This window comes from Neophocaena asiaeorientalis, unplaced genomic scaffold (genome assembly GCF_003031525.2).
Source record: "Neophocaena asiaeorientalis asiaeorientalis breed wild unplaced genomic scaffold, Neophocaena_asiaeorientalis_V1.1 scaffold86, whole genome shotgun sequence".
Taxonomy (NCBI): Eukaryota; Metazoa; Chordata; class Mammalia; order Artiodactyla; family Phocoenidae; genus Neophocaena; species Neophocaena asiaeorientalis.
Window position 1 is genome coordinate 2,496,755 of NW_020175039.1, and position 19,356 is coordinate 2,516,110.

At 41.2% G+C, this 19,356-nt stretch overlaps 1 protein-coding gene across 3 annotated transcripts in view; it reads left to right on the top strand.

The window, feature by feature from the left end:
- Nucleotides 1-19,356, top strand: part of PAX3 (paired box 3) — a 98,533-nt gene that overhangs the window by 59,338 nt on the left and 19,839 nt on the right. For all 3 annotated transcript variants that reach the window (XM_024763261.1, XM_024763260.1, XM_024763262.1), the window contains exons 5-7: nucleotides 7,611-7,816; nucleotides 17,785-17,950; nucleotides 18,822-19,036. In XM_024763261.1, coding sequence (XP_024619029.1) covers nucleotides 7,611-7,816; nucleotides 17,785-17,950; nucleotides 18,822-19,036 — 587 coding nt within the window. The remainder of the gene's footprint in view (nucleotides 1-7,610; nucleotides 7,817-17,784; nucleotides 17,951-18,821; nucleotides 19,037-19,356) is intronic.

The window sequence follows — 19,356 nt, forward strand, 5'->3', positions numbered from 1 at the left end:
CACTGATCAGGTTATAAACTATCTCTCCTAGTTTATCAACGATCATGGTCACAATTACTCAAAACCTAGTTCTGAGTTAGGAATTCTGGAAAGTTCATTAGATAGCTTGAGTTTGTTAGGTCACACACGCTTTCTAGATCTACTTTAGGATTTTGTTGTAAATCTTTGGTTTGTTCCTTTCAGCGGGGTCTCTTCTTTTTTCCTTCTCTTGACGTATATACAATTTAAAAACATTAAAAAAAATAATGTTGCCGATTACTTCTTAGCTTGTGAATTAATGTGGCAGAGAAGCTTCCAGGTGCTGAAGTCTCTCAACTGGCTTGGATTAACCCCTACTGTGCTTCCATTTCAACCTCCCCCTCCTCCCTCCTCTGGAAAAAAAAAAACACCCAACCTCCCCTTTCTCATCCACTCCGGCTTTCTTTGTGTCTGCTGCTCCCTGCCAGGCAGGTGTCAGAGCCCTGAATGAGGGTAAACGCTCCATTGATGGATTCCACAGATGGAGCGTGGAAATCGGTAGAATAGGCCTCGGCCACAGGCCATTTCTTGGGATCCAACAAAAGCCTCCAAATAAGTCAACAAAAATCCCAAAGATCACAAAGGGAAAGTGTCATTTGTCATTTACTCTGGGTCTGTGAGGGAATATCAGACTCTTCCTGATTTTCACCCGAGTAAACACGAGAGAGGTCATTCACATCTCTCTCAGTGTAAAAGGGCTATTTCAGATCAGAAAACAGTTAGTTGTCCCATTGTCCCCTTCGTGTTGAATGGTAAAACTCACAAACACAGGAGACATTCTACAATTAGCCAAGTAAGTACATCCAACTTCAAGTTGACCCGTTAAAGACCTCATGGGATATACTTCTGAAATACCTTCATGCTGTCTGACACAGGGTGAAACCACCTCGTGGGGTTCTTAGGCACGATTTTTATTTTTATCTTGTTCTTTCATCGGTGAAACATAGCTTTGAGTGCCGACGCTGACAGGTTTTGCTCGGAAAGGTTAGTACAGATGGGACGACCATCTGATTTGGTCTGAGGCTGTCTTAGAATAAATGACAGTTGACCAAGGAAGTTCAGCCTCAAAACCTGCAGAGAGAGATTCCCCCCACCTCCTCCCGCGTCTGTAAATTGCATTGTGTTATATCTGGGGAAAACACAGAGTTTAAATGGTTGTCATGTTTTGATTCTTTAATTATTCAAATGAAAAGTCTTGCTGAGAAGAAAGACAGTGTGCCAAATGCATGCTTGTGAATGATTTTGGTTCTCCATTTTTTGCCTGTCTCCCATCTCTGAATTATACTGGTCTGGAAACCAATAATTATAGAATTCCACGTGACTAAATCCCTATAAAATTGAGGTAAGATCTCATGTATAATAGCATTAAGTAGGATGAAATATTTCCTGAGGCTATAGAAGAGGTCACAAGGGGTTAACGGACAAAGACATACTCTCTAATTCTGTAATTCCTTCTTTAATTAAACTTCATGGTTGGTCCGCTGGTGGTAATACTTCTGCCTTCTCCTCCCAGTTTGATTTGTTTCCGAAAGAAGAATTTGTAATCCTATGGGGTATGATTGTTGCCTATGCTTGATCTTTTTTTTTTTTTTCTTTAAGCAGAAAATGTCCATTTTCCCAAGGTTGATTTGGGGAGTTAATGTGAGATGATTGGGATAACTAAAAATTTTGCTCCTAAGACCTAGAATTAGCTTAACATAGAAAAAGAAGAAATGAGCTTCTTTTAAAATTAAGACTAAAGCACAGAGTTGAAACACTCAGGCACCTGGGTGAGAGGTGACATTTTCCTGGTGATCACGCTGAGGTTTCTGCTGAATAACTTGTGAATATCCCAACAGATTTCAAGTTTTTATTCCTACGCTTTTGCCTAAAAAGAATTTGACGTTACTTTAGAGCTCTTGATATCCTTTCACTAAGGTGCCTTTAATATCAAAAAAGAAGACTTTAATAAAGATGTATAAACAGAGTGATCAGTTCAACTGCTTGTGAACTGTAGTATTTTCCCTATTGACCCTGGATCTTAGAACTGAGCGTCTGTGACGATTCTTAATGGAGACTGCACATGGTCAGACGACTGCTTTAATTTCTTAAATTCATTCAATATCTTGGAAAATTGATCCATTTCTTAGTGCTTTATTGTTGTTGAACATCTATACTTTGAATATATAAAGAATTCGATAAATATTTGTTGAATTAAATTCAATTGGGAAGTTGATTTGGCATATAATGTTGATTAAACTGTGGTATTTCTGTCAATTTCATTTGGTTCTAAGAAGTTGTGAAAATTTGGGACAAGTAAGAATAGTAGTGGCAATCAGCTAAATGATTTACATTGGGATTCCTGTTTTGGTGTGTTTCCGGTATTCCTCTTCAAAAGGGGACTGTTTGTGTGTGTGTGTGTGTGTGTGTGTGTGTGTATGTGTGTGTGTGATAAAGAAACTCAACACCTATTTAGAACACTCCAGGCTAGATGAGAGAGAGTTCTCTGAAGTCCCATAAACCTGGGTCAAATCCCAGTTTCCAAGTTGTGTGACCTGAATAACCTCTCTGAATCTTTCCTTTTTCTGGGGTGAGTATTTACTTCACGGGTTTTTGTGTGGTTACGTAAGGAAAGGAGAGAAATTCTCCACCTCTCGGGAAGGTTTGCTCCAGGTTCATTGGTGACATTGAGTTAAACAAATGTGTAAGTCAGAGAATGGATTGTGAAGGGGTTTTGGTAATAGAGTCAAAACTTTCAAAGTCTGATAAGAATATGGATTAGGATAAAATCTGAGAATTTTTATGCAATTAAAACAACAAAATCTCCACTTAGAGGACCATGTATTATGTATTGATATGGATTTTCTTATGAGAACTATTCTGGAATTTCAAATTAGGGGACAATATCTCTAAAGAACAGTAAAGCAAACTTTGTGAAGGCAGGTGTAGAATGTGACTGAGCAACTTAAATGTATGAAAGTCTCCCTCTAATATTAAGGCCAGGGCTTCCCTGGTGGTGCAGTGGTTGAGAGTCCGCCTGCCGATGCAGGAGACACGGGTTCGTGCCCCGGTCCGGGAAGATCCCACGTGCCATGGAGCGGCTGGGCCCGTGAGCCATGGCCGCTGAGCCTGTGTGTCCAGGGACTGTGCTCCACAGCGGGAGAGGCCACAACAGTGAGAGGACCGCGGACCGAAAAAAAAAAAAAAAAAAAAAAAATTAAGGCCAGACAGTATAAATAGACTGAAGAAATTATATTTAATCTAGTTGCTATATCCTGGCAATTTATTAACATTTAGATAACTGTCTTGCTAACACTGCTTGTAGTTTTCAAGTCATAGCTTAAATATTATTCACAGAAAAAAAAAACAATTTCTTTCTGTCAAGCTGTCTGAAAGAAAGGCCTTGTTTTTACTTTGCTGAAATATTTAGCAAGATTAGATACTTGGTATCTAGTATCGAATTTGTTCCAGTATCTTGAGTAAAGTTAAATATGTAAAATAGAACTTCAACGGATTGATTTAATTTGTGCTATTAAAATGGGATTTAAGTTTTAGACTTGTTTTTGGTAAAAACTGAATGATTCAAATTTAGGACATTATTGTGAACCATGTTCTGTGTAAATAATACATTTTAGGGCTTCCCTGGTGGTGCAGTGGTTAAGAATCCACCTGCCAATGCAGGGAACACAGGTTCGAGCCCTGGTCCAGGAAGATCCCACATGCCGCAGAGCAACTAAGCCCGTACGCCACAACTACTGAGCCGGCGCTCTAGACCCTGTGAGCCACAACTACTGAAGCCCACCTGCCTAGAGCACGTGCTCCGCAACAAGAGAAGCCACCGCAATGAGAAGCCTGTGCACTGCAACAAAGACTAGACCCTGCTCACCGCAACTAGAGAAAGCCTGCACGCGGCAATGAAGACCCAACGCAGCCAAAATTAAAATAAATTTAAAAAAACCACAAAAAACATTTTAATTCTATTGAGTAGTATAAAAAATGGTAGTGTTTCCATCTTTAGAAAGAGCTAGTATTTCCTAGCTGGTAGATTAATCTAGGGTTGCTGACTGAGCATTTTTTAAAGCCCACATCCTTTTGGAGTTTACAGATGGGGAAAAGTTAGAATTGACTTGTAAGGTTGTGGCTTCATCGTGTCAAAAATGATCAGTTGGTTCAGATAATTTTCTAGCAGAAAAATCAGGCAAATCGTTTCCTCAGTGTCTTTAAAATGATGCTATTTGGAGTTTTTCCTAGTTAGATGGAACCTTTGGATTGCTTTTGAATAAACAGTCTAGGAATAAAAGTAGTAATTTGCTAGCTTGTTAAAGAAAAATTTATTTTTGGTGGTAAAGGCTGTGCTATTGAACTCAGATAGTCTTGAGTCTTGTTTATCACTGACTGTTGGTGGTTCTTCATCTTTTTTTAAAAATCACAATCCTCTTTGAAAAAATTGGTAATTATTCCCTAGAAAAATTCAGGCATGCAAGTACTTGCAAGAATTTCCAAGTAATTTTCAAGGACTCACAACCCCCGCCCCAAAGCCCATCTATAAATGGTAGTTGGGTGACTCAAAAGAGCAGAATTTCCATTTTAAAGATGTAAAATGGTGACAGAAAAGTGAGTTTTGGTTCAAAACTTAATTTTTCTCCTGTACTTCTATTCATTCAGCATGTATTTATTGAGCACCTATTATGTTCCAGCAGTAATTCTAGCAATGAACAAGGCAAAGGAAGGGTCTTGAGCTCATAGAGCTTCTATTCTGGGGGATGTTAATTGTTAAGGTGAAACAGTCGTCTTCACCCTCAGAATTAACTCTGGTTGGTACTTGTACATCTAAGCAGCCCTCTTTCTCCAGAAACCAGCGATGATTTTGATTAATTGACCTGACAGTGCATGGCACATCATATTTACTTGGGAGGATTTACTAGCCCCAGAGACTCCCAAAGGAAACATGAAAATTTCCACATACTATTATCCTAATGGGATCATAGTAAGAGAAGGTGCAAGCAAAGATTTAAGGTTCTCACAGGCAGAGGAGAGATTTTGGTCAGTTCTTAAATACTGTTGAGTTTTTCACCTGAATTCACTTTAGACAGAAAAGTCAGGGCAACAGAAACTGGAAGCATGGAAGGAAAACATTTTATAAAAATTTATTTTCTTCTTAGGGGAATGAGTAATCTGTTTCTTGGGGAGTATATTATTTATAACTGAAAAAAATACAGGTGGGAGCAATTTTTTGGATAAATTGTGGCAGAAAATATTTTATATACTTGGGAATTTTGAGGGGGAAGTGAATAATTAATCTGAAATGTTCTGCAGAGAGGGCTCTCAAAGTGTCTGTCCAGGATCAGTAACATCAGCGTCAATCCCCAGGGAATGTGTTAAAAATGTGAATTCTCAGAGCCCACCCCAGACGTATGGAATAAGAAGAGGGGACAGCCATCTGGTTTTTCATAGGTTTTTCCGGGGATTCTGATGCTCCAGAGGTTTGAGAACCGCTGCCCTACAATTAGGCACAAATTATTGTTCTTTTAATTTGGTTCACATTTATTAAAGGTATACACATGTAAGTTGTATTGGCTGCTTTTGAAGTTTATAATGCAATGAACGACATATTTCTTAGCATGTTAATACTCCTGTAAAGTGTTAGCATACTTAAAGTCTATTTTTCTTTCTTTCAGTTAATACCAAAATTTCCTAAAATAAGATTTATATTAAATTAGACCGTTTTACATTAAATTAGATAACAATTGAAAAACCAAGCATAATGGCTAACATACAGTAGAGCATTACATATTATAATTCCCTTTTGCTTTTATGTGCCAGTATTGGTTTTCTTTGATTTGTCATATATATTATTAATTCACTCTCTTAATTTCACAGTATTTGAATGTGAATAAAATGTAGAAGTACTAAAATATTAGAAAACTTAAAATTATATTTGTGGGTTATTTTGGATGTGTACCTTTTGGGGCAGCTTATAATTTATACTGAAGTAAAATGAAATTTTAAATTTCTATAGGGCAGAATTAAGTTTGAGCTTAAGAGAAAAGAGAATTAGTAGTATAGGAGATACTTCATTTTAGGATTGCTTCTAGCACTTCCGGCATTTCCCCAGGTTCTACCAGCCTGAGGGTGCAAATGAGTTACCTTGATGTTGACATTAGTCATCTACAATTTTCTGGCTTTCTCTCCTCATTTGCTGACAGCACACCTCAGCCTCTTCCCCAGAGGATCCTCCAGTTATTTGGGAAGTTTTGAGCGCATTTGCATGTGTTCAGGGGCAAGGGTGCTCTGGCTCCCACGCTACACTCAAGAGTCTGTGGCCTGGTAGCCCTCTGACAACTTCTGCCACTGTCCTGAGGTCCAGGCCTCTGGGAGGGGGCTGCTCTCCTACCGAGAGCCCTATGTCTGGTGCATCCTCAAGCTGAAGAACCTGCTATTGGCCAACAGGTACTCTGCTGTCACAACTCACAGACGCTAAATTGCATTATTAATGCAAATTTCTACTTAATTTCCCAACTCCTCCTCCGGTTTCTTGGGCGCCTGCATACTAAAACTGGAAGGTCTCCTTCCTTGATGCGTGCTCCTACAGGCAAATTCAAGCTTTGGTGAGGAGGGGGCCTGTAGCAAGGCTGGCTTCAGGGATGTGTGGCCTATGCAGTCGCTCAGGGCCCCATGTGCAGAAGGCCCTGTGCTTAGTTTTATGCTCTGTAGTTGCCATCTTGAAATTCGTGATAACTTGTGAACATGGGGGTCCTGTGTTTTTATTTGGCACTGCGCTTCTCAAACTAGGCAGCGGTCCTAAGCAGCTGCCTATCAGACCCAGACTCTGAACTTCTGTTTAGAAACAGTTTGGTAGACTATGCCTGCTTCTTCCTGAGTCTGTTCTTGACATTTGCATTAACAATATCTAAACACTCCTTAAAGCATTTCCTAATATCTGGCAATGAGAGAGTAAATTTAACACGGTGTTTCTTATAGGAGCGGTACAGTCTACAAATTAATAGGAGTCCTGTACTAGTTTACGATTATTGCCTTTTTAGATACGAAGTCAGTTTCGGAATATTAATTTAAAAAAATCACTTTTTAACAAATTTTTTCCTGGTCTAAAGGCTGGTGAAGATTGATCAGGAACCAAATTAAATGTGATTCATTTATTAGACAAGAACGGAGTACCCATTAAAGGCTAAGGACATGGGCCAGAAAAATGGAGTAAGGCCTGTCTCTGCTTTCTAAGAGTTCGTAATGGGCTTAGAATGACAGGTGCAGAGAGCAATTATTTCTGCCTGGGGGCCTTGGAGATGGGATAGGGGAAGAGATCAAATACCATTTAATAATGTAATACTGCAAGGAGGGGCTTTGTGTCAGTGGGAGGACATTGGGAATGTACTTCATACTAGGATTTGAATCATTATAGCTTGGTCAGACTGGTTTTTTTTTTCTTTCATATTTTGGTGCTCCAAGAAGCTTGTGGGATCTCAGTTCCTTGACCAGGTATCGAACCCGGGCCATGGCAGTGACAGTGCTGAATCCTCACCGCTCAGCCACCAGTGAACTCCCCAGACTTGTTTTTTGTTTCACATTTGATCACTTTTTTTCTCCTGTGCTTTTAGCCTCGGCACCCCAATCAGATGAAGGCTCTGACATCGACTCTGAACCAGATTTACCGCTCAAGAGGAAACAGCGCAGGAGCCGAACCACTTTCACAGCAGAGCAGCTTGAAGAACTGGAACGGGCTTTTGAAAGAACTCACTATCCTGATATTTACACTAGGGAGGAACTGGCCCAGAGGGCAAAGCTCACCGAGGCCCGAGTACAGGTACTGACGTCCAAACATCCCCGTCCTGCTTAAACCCACACAGGAAACAAGAGTGTCTTCTTCTCTAGGGCATATTTCAGACCAAGAAAATAAATATGTCAGGAATAGTCCTTCATTGTGAATGGCAGCCTCTCACTTTATAAAGTTCTTCCTTTCTCTCTCATTTCTTCCCTTCGTATCTCGCCGTGTCGTGATAACGACATCGTGACCTCCGCTTCCATTTTATTGCATGTGCTTGGTCCAAGCACCTCCTGCCAACAACCCCCCTTGCCCCTTGCCCCCTGCCCCACCATCTCCCCCAAGGTGTGTCTGTGGTATACAGCAACATATTACTTTGCTAACCAGTCAGAAAGTTTTCCTTTTCCTCTTAATAGGTTGATAAGTCCAATTAAATTTATTGATGTGATGGCTATATTTGGCTTCTTTTCTATCACATTAGTTGATACAAGTGTTTTATATGTATAGATTTAAAACTGTGATCCATTTAATTAGCTTTCTTTGTATTCTTAGTATTTTTTTTGTATTTATGAAAGTATACATTCTTATTTTAGACTTTGGTTGTCATTATGAGGAGAACGTAATTATATCAGATATATCACAGAGAAGGGTGTCAATTCACATTATTTATGCATCATTTCAGGAATCCTTGTTATGTACCAAGCACTGTATAGACTTTGGGGGTGGTACATAGATAATAGCAAAATTTTGAGTGGTTACTCTGTGCCAGGCACTGTTCTAAATGCTTTATAAGAATCAATTCATTTACTCACCATTAAAACCCTAGGTTGGTGCTATTAATATCCCCAATTTATAGATGAGGAAACTGAGACTCAGACTATTTAAGTAGCTACCCAAAGTCATGTAGCTGGTAAGTGATGGAGGTAATTGGATTCCATACACTTCCTCCCTTGGGCCTTTCAATTATGAAGATGTGCAAAGTTATATAAGGTAAAATCCCTTCCTTTAAGTCTAGAAGCATTTCAAGTAACTATATTATTTAAAGAACATTTTAAATTTTCAACTCAGAAGTGTTCTGAACCCTCTGGAAAGGCTACTTTGGTGTAATATGTTTCTATTGAGTGATAGAATAATGTTTCATTATGAATAATGAACTTTCTTCTCAAGGTAGTAAAGCATGGTTGGAAAGATTACAAATGCCTCAGGGTATCCTGGAACCACTTACTGCCCCAGGAGTGAAGTTACCTTATCTGGAAACGTCATGTTTTTGCCAGATACTTGACATTCATAGTTAGAGTGAGGCTGGGGACTCAGCAGCAAACTAGGCAGTTGATGTGGTCTCCAGATTGATCGACACTTTCCCATAAGCATCTAACTACCTCTCCTATCACAGACTATTTTGGAATAGCCTCTCGTAGCCTGCAGAGCCAAGTCAGAGGGATTGTTTTCTTCAACTTGACTTTCTTTCTGATCATCACAGTGCTAGGAAGGCCAAGGAACACTAAGATGAATTAAGACAAATTTCTCAAGGAACTAGTATTTAATGGGTAATAAAGTAAACGCATGAATAATTTAAAAACAAAGGCGAGATGATAAGTGCGTTAGAGAGAGCTGAAGTGCAGTGAGAGTCGAGAAGAGGAAAGGGTGAGATTTTATTGGAGTAAACAAGAGGGGATCATGAAGAAGGGAGGGTTCAGATGGCCTTTTGAGTTTAGATAGATATTCATTGGACAGGGAGGTTGGGAGAGTATTTTGGTAATACAGAATAATGAGCAAAAGCACAGAGTCGGAAGCACATGAGTTGCATATCAGATGACCTTTCATTTTTCACTCTAGTCGTGTTGAGAACACAGTGAATAGTTCAATTTGGTTAAGGGTAGGGAGTGCTAGGGTGGCAGGAAGGAATATGATTGCTTGAAAATCTATTTGCTCTCTTTGTATTCTTAGTGTTTATTTTTTGGTACTTATGAAAATGTTCATTCTTAACTTTGGTTATCACTATGGGGAGAATATGATTATGTCAGATACAACATACAGAAGTGTGTCAGCTCAGGTTGTTCACTCATCATTTCAGGGATCCTTGTTATGTACCAGGCACTCTGGAGTTTAGGGGTGGTACATGGACAACGGCAAACTTTTCAGTGGTTTCTGAAGTAGGTCAGTGGCAGTGAGGATGGAAAGGAGAGAACTGCCTTGAAAGGTGGGATGTAGGCAACTGATTGTGTGAGCTGGAGGTGGGTGCAAAGGTGAGTGTAGGGAAGAGTCACAGATACACAGGGGTTTGCGACACAAATGTTTTACAGCTGGAGCTATTCGATCCCTCTGCCTGTTACATTGTGATATAGCGCTCCTTCCCAGAAATGACCACCGCTGACCACAAATCATGATGATATTTATATTTGTATATATAAATATCACATTATTTTATGGTAATATATACAGTGTATGTATTATAATATATATAATAATGCTACAGATATTACATATATCAAATCTATTTGCTTTTATTATAGTTATGTGATCACCTGGTTTAAATGTAAAGTGAGGTCCATTCATTCTTCCATTCTTTGGGCAAACCTCTACTGAGTGCCCACTGTATTCCAGGATCTGGTCCTTATCCTCTCTGGCTGGCCAAGCCCACATACTGGGTCTGTCCTTAAGATAGATTGAAGATCAGTTCTGAACTCAGAGTCAAAAAATAAACATTGGCTGTAAAGAAATCAAACAAAGAGAGTGATGGAAAATTGAAAAGCGCGTGCTGTGTTGCTCTACCTCGTTCATTGTTGCTTTTGCCAAAGACAAGGATGGGGGAACAGAGTTAATCTCAACCGCATGCAGCTTGTACAGTGCCCGGCACTCGCACCTGGCTCAGTGAACGTCAAAGGAGAATAAGAATGGCCCATTAACTTCCAGAGGACATGGGATCAAACCAATAAAGAGTGGTTCATATTTTTCTATACAGTGACCTCCTCTCCAAAGCGGGGCCCTCATTAACCTAACAGCTGTCCTAATGTGGCTTTAACCCGGTGACTCTTTACATTCCTTATGGCTTCATTAGTTCCCTTGAGACACATCACGTCTTGCACCACAGCTATGATCTACAGCCTAACAAATTCCCTACAACACCCGGCATATGGATCTTTTACTTAACCCAGCAGGAAAAAGAAGGGGGTAGTTAATCACTGATTAAAATGCCAGAACAAAATCCTTTAGTTTTTAGAAGGATCTGGGAAAGCAGTAGCAAAGTCAACTCAGTTTGAGTGATAGCCAGAGAGTGTGAGTTATTTTAATTTGGGGCACCTGGGAAAACCCAACACCAGACCCCCCCCCCCCCCCCCCCCCCACACTTTCTCTATTCCTTTTTTTTTCCTCCCAGAGTGGGGAAAAAAAAAACACCTTCTAAACCCTTCTGGATAAAAATGAGACTAAAGCTTTAATAAATTAGACGTATGTCAGTATTCCATAAAAATTTGTTTAGACAGTAGCTGTGTTATATTTATCAGGGTCAAATCTGAGTACACAATCTAAGAATTATTGTACAGCAAAGACTAATTTGCCTAATTCACCTCCTGGGTAGCTGTTACTATGCAAATAATGGCGAGCACTAAAGTTTCGTAAGGAAGGGTGACTTGCAGACATTTATGATGTGTAAAAGTTTTAGTAAATATTCCATCTAAAACTCCGAGAAGTAGGCAAGCATTGTTCTCTTACCACCCAGGTAATGGAAGACAGGAGAGGAAGCTGCTTGTGGAAAAGCATTTAACTAGGAGTCAGAAGATGTGGGTTTTGGTTTCAGCTTTGCCAAAAATGTTTTGTTGGGCAAGTAAGTCACAATTTTGCTGTAATCCTGCTGGACTTCAGGTGTTTAAAAATTTAAATACAGATTTGAAAAGATGGGGTTTAGATCAGATGATCTTAGTCTGGGTCCATGGATGAGCAGGATAATCATGGATGGACTTCAGGAGACCTGGGAAACTTGAGATTTGTGCGCAAATGTGCCTTTGCCTGTGAGTGTGAGTGTGTGTGTGTGTGTGCGCGCACACACAAGTGTTAAATAGGGAGAGGGCCCCAGCTCTCATCATATTCCCAAAAATCGCCACCTCCTGTTCTTTCTTTCTTTCTTTTTTGGCAGCACCACACAGCTTATGGATTTTAGTTCCCTGACCAGGGATTGAACCTAGGCCCTCAGCGGTGAGCGCGCGAAGTCCTAACCACTGGACTGCCAGGGAAATCCCCCCCTGTTCTTTCCTTTAATTAAAACCCCCTAGGATGCATGATCTCTCAGGACCCTTATAGCATCAGTAATTTGTGATCCTCAGGGAAGCCCAATGGTGGTTTAAAGCCATCTAACAGATCTGTATAGTTTATTTTTATTTTATTTTTTGCGGTACGCGGGCCTCTCACTGTCGTGGCCTCTCCCGTTGCGGAGCACAGGCTCCGGACGTGCAGGCTCAGTGGCCATGGCTTACGGACGCGGCCGCTCCGCGGCATGTGGGATCTTCCCGGACGGGGGCACGAACCCGCATCCCCTGCATCGGCAGGCGGACTCTCAACCACTGCGCCACCAGGGAAGCCCCAGATCTGTATAGTTTAAAGATAGGTACAGAATATTGACCCTGAACTCCATAATAAAGCAAAAATGTGGTCATCCTACAATTCTCTGCAGGAGTTTGCCCTTGGGATACATAAAGATGCAGTTAAGTACGCTTTCATGTGTGTCGTGATCCTCTGACATTCACAGGAGCGTGGCATTTCTCCTCATCAGCCTTGCTCATCCTTTCCCCAACCTGCTCTCCATACAGTGGTCAAGGCTGGGTAGCAGCAATGGGAAGAGGGCTGGGCATGTGCGATATGGGAGAGAGGGAGTGGAGTGAGTGGGAAGGTCCAGGGAACAAGCAGCTTGTCCTGAATTTACCTACTTGGAAAGTACTGTAATTGGCACTTTAGTATCAGCTCTAGTATTTTTTTTAAATCTTTTTTTTTTTAGATGTTAGGGGTAGGAGTTTATTAATTAATTTTTGCTGTGTTGGGTCTTCGTTTCTACGCGAGGGATTTCTCTAGTTGTGGCAAGCGGGGGCCATTCTTCATCACGGTGCGCGGGCCTCTCACTATCGTGGCCTCTCTTGTTGCGGAGCACAGGCTCCAGACGTGCAGGCTCAGTAGCTGTGGCTCACGGGCCTAGTTGCTCCGCGGCACGTGGGATCCTCCCAGACCAGGGCTCGAACTCATGTCCCCTGCATTAGCAGGCAGATTCTCAACCACTGCACCACCAGGGAAGCCCCTCAGCTCTAGTATTTAATGAAACATTTTATAATCTTGTTGTGAATTCTCTTTCTAAGGATTAATGATTACATTCTCTTCCCATTTTTTAAATGGCATTTGAAATAACCCATCTGGAACAATGTAGGTTAGATTGCCTTTGAGGACCACGCCGAAAATGTGAACCAGTAATTTATTGACAGGCAAAATTAGGCTTACACCATGGGACAATTAACACTAATCCATGAACCTTGGAAGCAATTTGGACCTAAGTCTCCATTCAAGCCAAACTGGCGTTCAATTATTTGAGGTGTTATTTGGGTACTATCCTGTTTGCTCAGGGGCACAAAAGGCTTTGGCTGTAGACCAGAGAGCTTAGAAAACAAAGCAAGTCTCTAATTCTTGGATTTCTCAGTGTGATGTTTGTATTTAATAACTAACATTTATTGAACACAGTATCTCTTAAGTGTTTTGCAAGCTTTGATTGTATTGTCTCATTTAACTGATTATATTGTCTCACTTAATCTTGTGAAGGAGCTTTTTTTTTTTTTTTTTTTCTGGACGCGCAGGCTCAGCGGCCATGGCTCACGGGCCCAAGCACTCCGCGGCATGTGGGATCTTCCCGGACCGGGGCACGAACCCGTGTCCCCTACATCGGCAGGCGGACTCTCAACCACTGCGCCACCAGGGAAGCCCTGAAGGAGTTTTTTATTTCTCCCATTTAGCAGATGAGAAAACAGAGACCTACAGATATTATGCAAATTGTTCAAGATCACAGAGGTAGTGAGGGGTGGGGAAAGGTGGGATTCAACTATTGCCTGGTCTGCACTGCTTCCATGTGAATGAAAAGTATTACCGTATTTCTTAAAATATTAAGTTTTTTTTACAACTTTCATTGTTGAGAACAAATTGGTACTTTTTTTACTCGTGAAGAGAAAAATTTATAAAGACCTGTTCTTTTGTGATTCATTACCTTTTTTCCCTAGTTATCATGATGTTATATTTTAAATTTTGCTTCAAAAAATCATTTGATATTATATTACTCCAGAATGGATCTAAATATCATGTCCAAAAGCGTGAATATGACTTTGCAGAAGGGCTCTGAAGAGAGACGTACAAGTAGGGAAAGATCCAGGAGCAGATGAAAATGAACCAGGCTGCAGTTCATCAAATGAAATAAAAACTTGGTGCGAGGGAAGGCTCTGATATTATACAGGCAATTATAAGCAATTAACCACGCCTGGTAGTAGTTATCCACCAATGTATGTCTCCCGCCCCACTTTCTTACCATGCTAAGTGTGATGTGTAAGGCCAGGTAATGCTGCGTGGGGAGAGTGAAATCACATTGAATTAGAGATTGTAGAATGACATTTAATAGGTAGATAGCTTAGTAAAACTTGTTCTTCCTGCCCTTCTGGCTAAGAAATTGGTGGAACACTCATATTCTCCTCCAGAACATCAAAGGCCAGTTTGTCTCTGTTGCAACTGCTACTCTTTTCAAAACAAAGTTTCTCGTGATAGTAACAACTGCATCATAGTTGCCTTCCACCCATTTTAGATGAACTTATTCAGTATTCTGCACTTACACAAGCCATTCAGTAGATTATTCCTTGATTGTTAGGAATTAGACAGACAATATTGGAAGAGTTGGGTAGGACTTCTGAGGGCAAGGGAATGTCTTTCAGTCAAAGATGGGCTAATAACAGTACCCCAGGATCACTGTGCATAGCCAGTTTGGGTACTTAAAATGAAGGTGATGTCAAGGGCATTTTTTTTTTCCTATTAAAAATAGATGTTTATGAGTTTCAAAGCATAAAGAAGACAAGGGCCATTTCTCATTTTGCAACTTCAGTATATTTTTCCTTCAGTGCTTCTTTTGGCAGTGTCAGCTGGTTCTAGGAGATGCAGAGGCTGGCAGGGGCAAGATGATAGAAAAATCTGGTTAAGGGCTTCCCCGGTGGCGCAGTGGTTGAGAGTCCGCCTGCCGATGCAGGGGACATGGGTTCGTGTCCCGGTCTGGGAAGATCCCACATGCCGCGGAGCGCCTGGGCCCGTGAGCCATGGCCGCTGAGCCTACGCGTCCGGAGCCTGTGCTCCGCAATGGGAGAGGCCACAACAGTGAGAGGCCCGCGTACCGCAAAAAAAAAAAAGAAAAAAAAGAAAATTCTGGTTAAATGGCCAGAGACAGGCAGCTCAGTCTTCAGTAAGCCCTGCTTCCCTCAGGAATAGCCCTCTGGATTTATTTAGCCTAAATTTAAACAACATTTAAATTCCTTCCTTTGGGAAACTCTTAAACCTCCTGTTGAAGGTTTGTTTTTCAGTAAAGATTTGCTTCCCAACTATTTCTCTTCATCTTATATTGTAGTTATAATATATGCTGTATTGTAACTATAAGAATTTTTATCCAACTCCTGGTAGGTTTATTCCATGTCATCAATATTTACTTGTATCATTTTGGAAAAATGGAAATAAAACCCCCAAAACTTTACCCCTAGCCTTTTGGATTTAATGTTTTGAAGGGATTTGTAGTTATGATGTTTCTTCTAATTTATTATCTGAGCAAAGACATTTTTGATTTAAAAAATTGGATTATGGAGGCGTAAGCATGAATGTAGATCAAAAGTAGGTTAAGACTGATCGACTAACCAGGCAGAGCCCACCCACTGGAAAAATCACATTTGGTTTACTTATCTAAAAGTTACAGCAGGAAGTTGGCACAGAGAGATTGGCAACATGCTCTGATAATGTCAGAAGTGGCAAGCTTCTGAGTTCTTCATAAGGGATCTCACCAGTAGATTTGATGACAGTAAGTCTGAATGAGTGAAGTCACATCAGAACTTTTGGAAATTCAACTCTCCTCCCGGCCTAGTACATAAAGCTGAAGATGCACTGCCCATGGGCTGGTCTAGATAAGTGTGGGGAGGAAAAAAAAAAAACAACCCATCAGCTGAGCCAGGTGTGCCTCATTAATCTGGAGGTTTTATACTATAAAATATGACACAGTGCAGTGGTATGGGACAGTGCATTCAGGCATGAAAACAACCCTAATTTCTCACCCCCAGCCTCCTCAGGCTAACCAGCTTGTTCCAAGCGCTTCCCTGAAAACAGTTTTCTTACCCTGATGTCTTTGGGAGTCCCGGTAACAGACGCTTAGACTTGCACTGAGAAAACACAATTGATGCAGACCTGAAATTGAGCACTGTCAATGGTTCTATTATCCCAGGTGGTAATTTCTCAAGTTAAGTAAAACTCTAATTTAATTATGTATCAACATGGGAAAATATTGACTTCCCTTCTTTTCCTGTTGGAAACTTAAGGAGTATTAAATGTTAGTGTTCTGAGGAAGTTCAAATAGCTTTCCTTACAACTGTCTTGCATCATGGTTAGAGATGACCAAACTCTTTTCCAGATAAATGCTTGGGTGCTTGGCAAAAGTTTAAGCAGATACCTTGGCAAAGTATCTGTTAAACTGGGCTTTCTTGCTACAGAAGGGAGACATTCCTCTCTCCACTCTTTTAAAAATTTTAGGGCTTCCCTGGTGGCGCAGTGGTTGAGAGTCCGCCTGCCGATGCAGGGGACATGGGTTCGTGCCCCGGTCTGGGAGGATCCCACATGCCGTGGAGCAGCTGGGCCCGTGAGCCATGGCCGCTGAGCCTGCACATCCGGAGCCTGTGTTCCGCAACGGGAGAGGCCACAACAGTGAGAGGCCCACATACCGCAAAAATAAAAATAAAAAAATGTTTTGTGACTTGAAATTTACATTTAAGTTGTATAATTGTTAACTTTGTTCTATAAGGAAATCAAGTCTCAACTTTTCTTAGACATGCTGGTCTCTTGTATCTCTTCCAACTGGCGTGACCACTTTTCGAAATCATATCCAAGCTTTCAAAGGAGTTGAAACTTTGTCTCCACTCTAAACTTCTCCTAATTTCTCTGCATTTTCAAACATGGAGTTTCTACCTCCTGTGAGCAGTTATTTTGGTGACCTTGATTACTCTGTGAGTTCCTAGAGGAGGAGACAGTAAGCTTACTTGAGCGCAGGGATCCTATCTTATCCACCCCTTTAGCCCTCTGTTGAAAAGATAGGTGCTTATAGCTGCTGTTGAAAGAAATAATAAATAAACCCACTATTTAAAAGAGCTTCATAGATAAAATGCTTTCATTTCTTGAAATACTTACCTCTTCAGCATCTATTTCCATGAAGACCAGCACAATGTCTCACACTTTGGAAGGGATGGTAGAATAGCTCCATTTATCCTTCTGGTTAATTTATATGACTTTCCAGGAATTGTGCACATAATGTCCATAGAAATACAAACACATTGATAAGACTATAAAAAACAAGGGTTAGTGTGATAGGTAAGACCAAATTAGGACACGTGTCACGCGGGGGCCAAACAGACTCCTGGATCCTCGCCGTTATGCTGCGGTACATGAAGGTGGGAGGGTGCTTATGGTGATGGCAGGGAGTTCCCGTTGTTCCCATCCCTGCTTAGCCATCCCTTCCCATGGTCACCCCCCGGGCTCGTGGGGGCTCTGCAGGACCATTGAAGGCCCTCGAAGTCCTTCTACTGACCCCTGACATCTAACTCTCCTTTCTTCCCTGACAATACAACCCAGAAGGTGGAGGGCTCTTGTGTCTATTTGCCCTGTCAGTAAGGGGCCTTTAATCTGTTTTAGCATGAAAAATTCATTAAGACTGTACTATTATTTCATCAGTGAAATCCTCAAATTTTAAATTAAATCCATAGGTCTGGTTTAGCAACCGCCGTGCAAGATGGAGGAAGCAGGCTGGGGCCAATCAACTGATGGCTTTCAACCATCTCATTCCGGGGGGATTCCCTCCCACGGCCATGCCGACTCTGCCAACATACCAGCTGTCCGAGACCTCTTACCAGCCCACAGCTATTCCACAAGGTATGGAGGAATGGAGTCGGGGGTTAAGATGCAACTCCCAATCTTGTTCCTTGCTGCTTAATTTATGCAGTGAAATCTTCTGCGGTGTCCTTGTGGCTGTTTGTATGTTCATTACATCAGGTTGTCCTGAAAGTACTGATACCTGTCACATTTCAGAAACATAGTTTGTCCTGTGACCTGTCTGAATCTCTCTAGATAAACGGTGTTGTAATATAATACTGTTTCAGTATTTTAAAACAAAACAAAACAGCATCCCTAAATAAGCATGCAATTTGCTTTTCATTTGTTAAAACTTTACATTTATACTCCAGTCTGCCATTAACTGAAGTTCTGTGATGGCTCCTAACTGCAGTAGGAATAGAGGGAAGGTAAGCTTTGATAAAAAGTCCCTCTGTCTTAGTGCATAGAGGTGAATGGGATAAATGATAAAACTAAGTTAGTTTGCATTATGAAAGATAGCATTGCAGGCATTCGAAACTATACTGTGACACTAATGCTCAGGTGCTTTGGAAGCATATTTGATAAGAAGCTTGAGACTTGCATTTCTTCCGTGGGTTAACCCTCACGTTGACTAATAAATCACTACCAAAATAGGTTTGTTGGCACTGTCGATGTGATTTCTGAATTTCTGTTCTGGGTGAGTGTGCATTGAAACTACGTAGATAAATTATGTACTTGCATATACGTGCAGAGATGTGGCTGTATTTGTTAAGAGTGGTTCTAGACCTGAGTGTCAAGAAGGACAGTTTGCAATTTACATGTGGCTGACCAGGATATACTGCTGATGGCTTGGTGACTGTGAACTTTGGTACTGAACTTTCTCTGCTGGCCTCCAAAGGAGATTTATGGCCGATGATCTTCTTCCTTGCAGCCGTGTCGGATCCCAGCAGCACGGTCCACAGACCTCAGCCGCTTCCTCCAAGCACTGTACACCAAAGCACTATTCCTTCCACCCCGGACAGCAGCTCTGCCTACTGCCTCTCCAGCACCAGGCATGGATTTTCCAGCTATACAGACAGCTTTGTGCCTCCGTCCGGGCCCTCCAACCCCATGAACCCCGCCATTGGCAATGGCCTTTCACCTCAGGTCAGTCCCGTGTTTCCAGACAGACGATTTGCTGTATACCAGAACCAAATAGTCAATTCCCTGAGGCAGTCATATAATGAATTGCCAAATTTAAACCATAATGTATTCTTTATACAAGCCACATGATTTCAGTTTTCTAGTTTCCTTTCTCTCCACCCTTCCTACGGGCTGTATCAAAAGCTGTAGCTTAGACTTAAAATCCAAGTGACTTTTAATGTAATCACAGAGATTGTATGTTATACTTAGTTGTCAAGGCATTCATCTTCTGCACTCCTTGTTCAGGGTTTTGGGTAAGAGGTTCACACACATTTCTTTTTTTA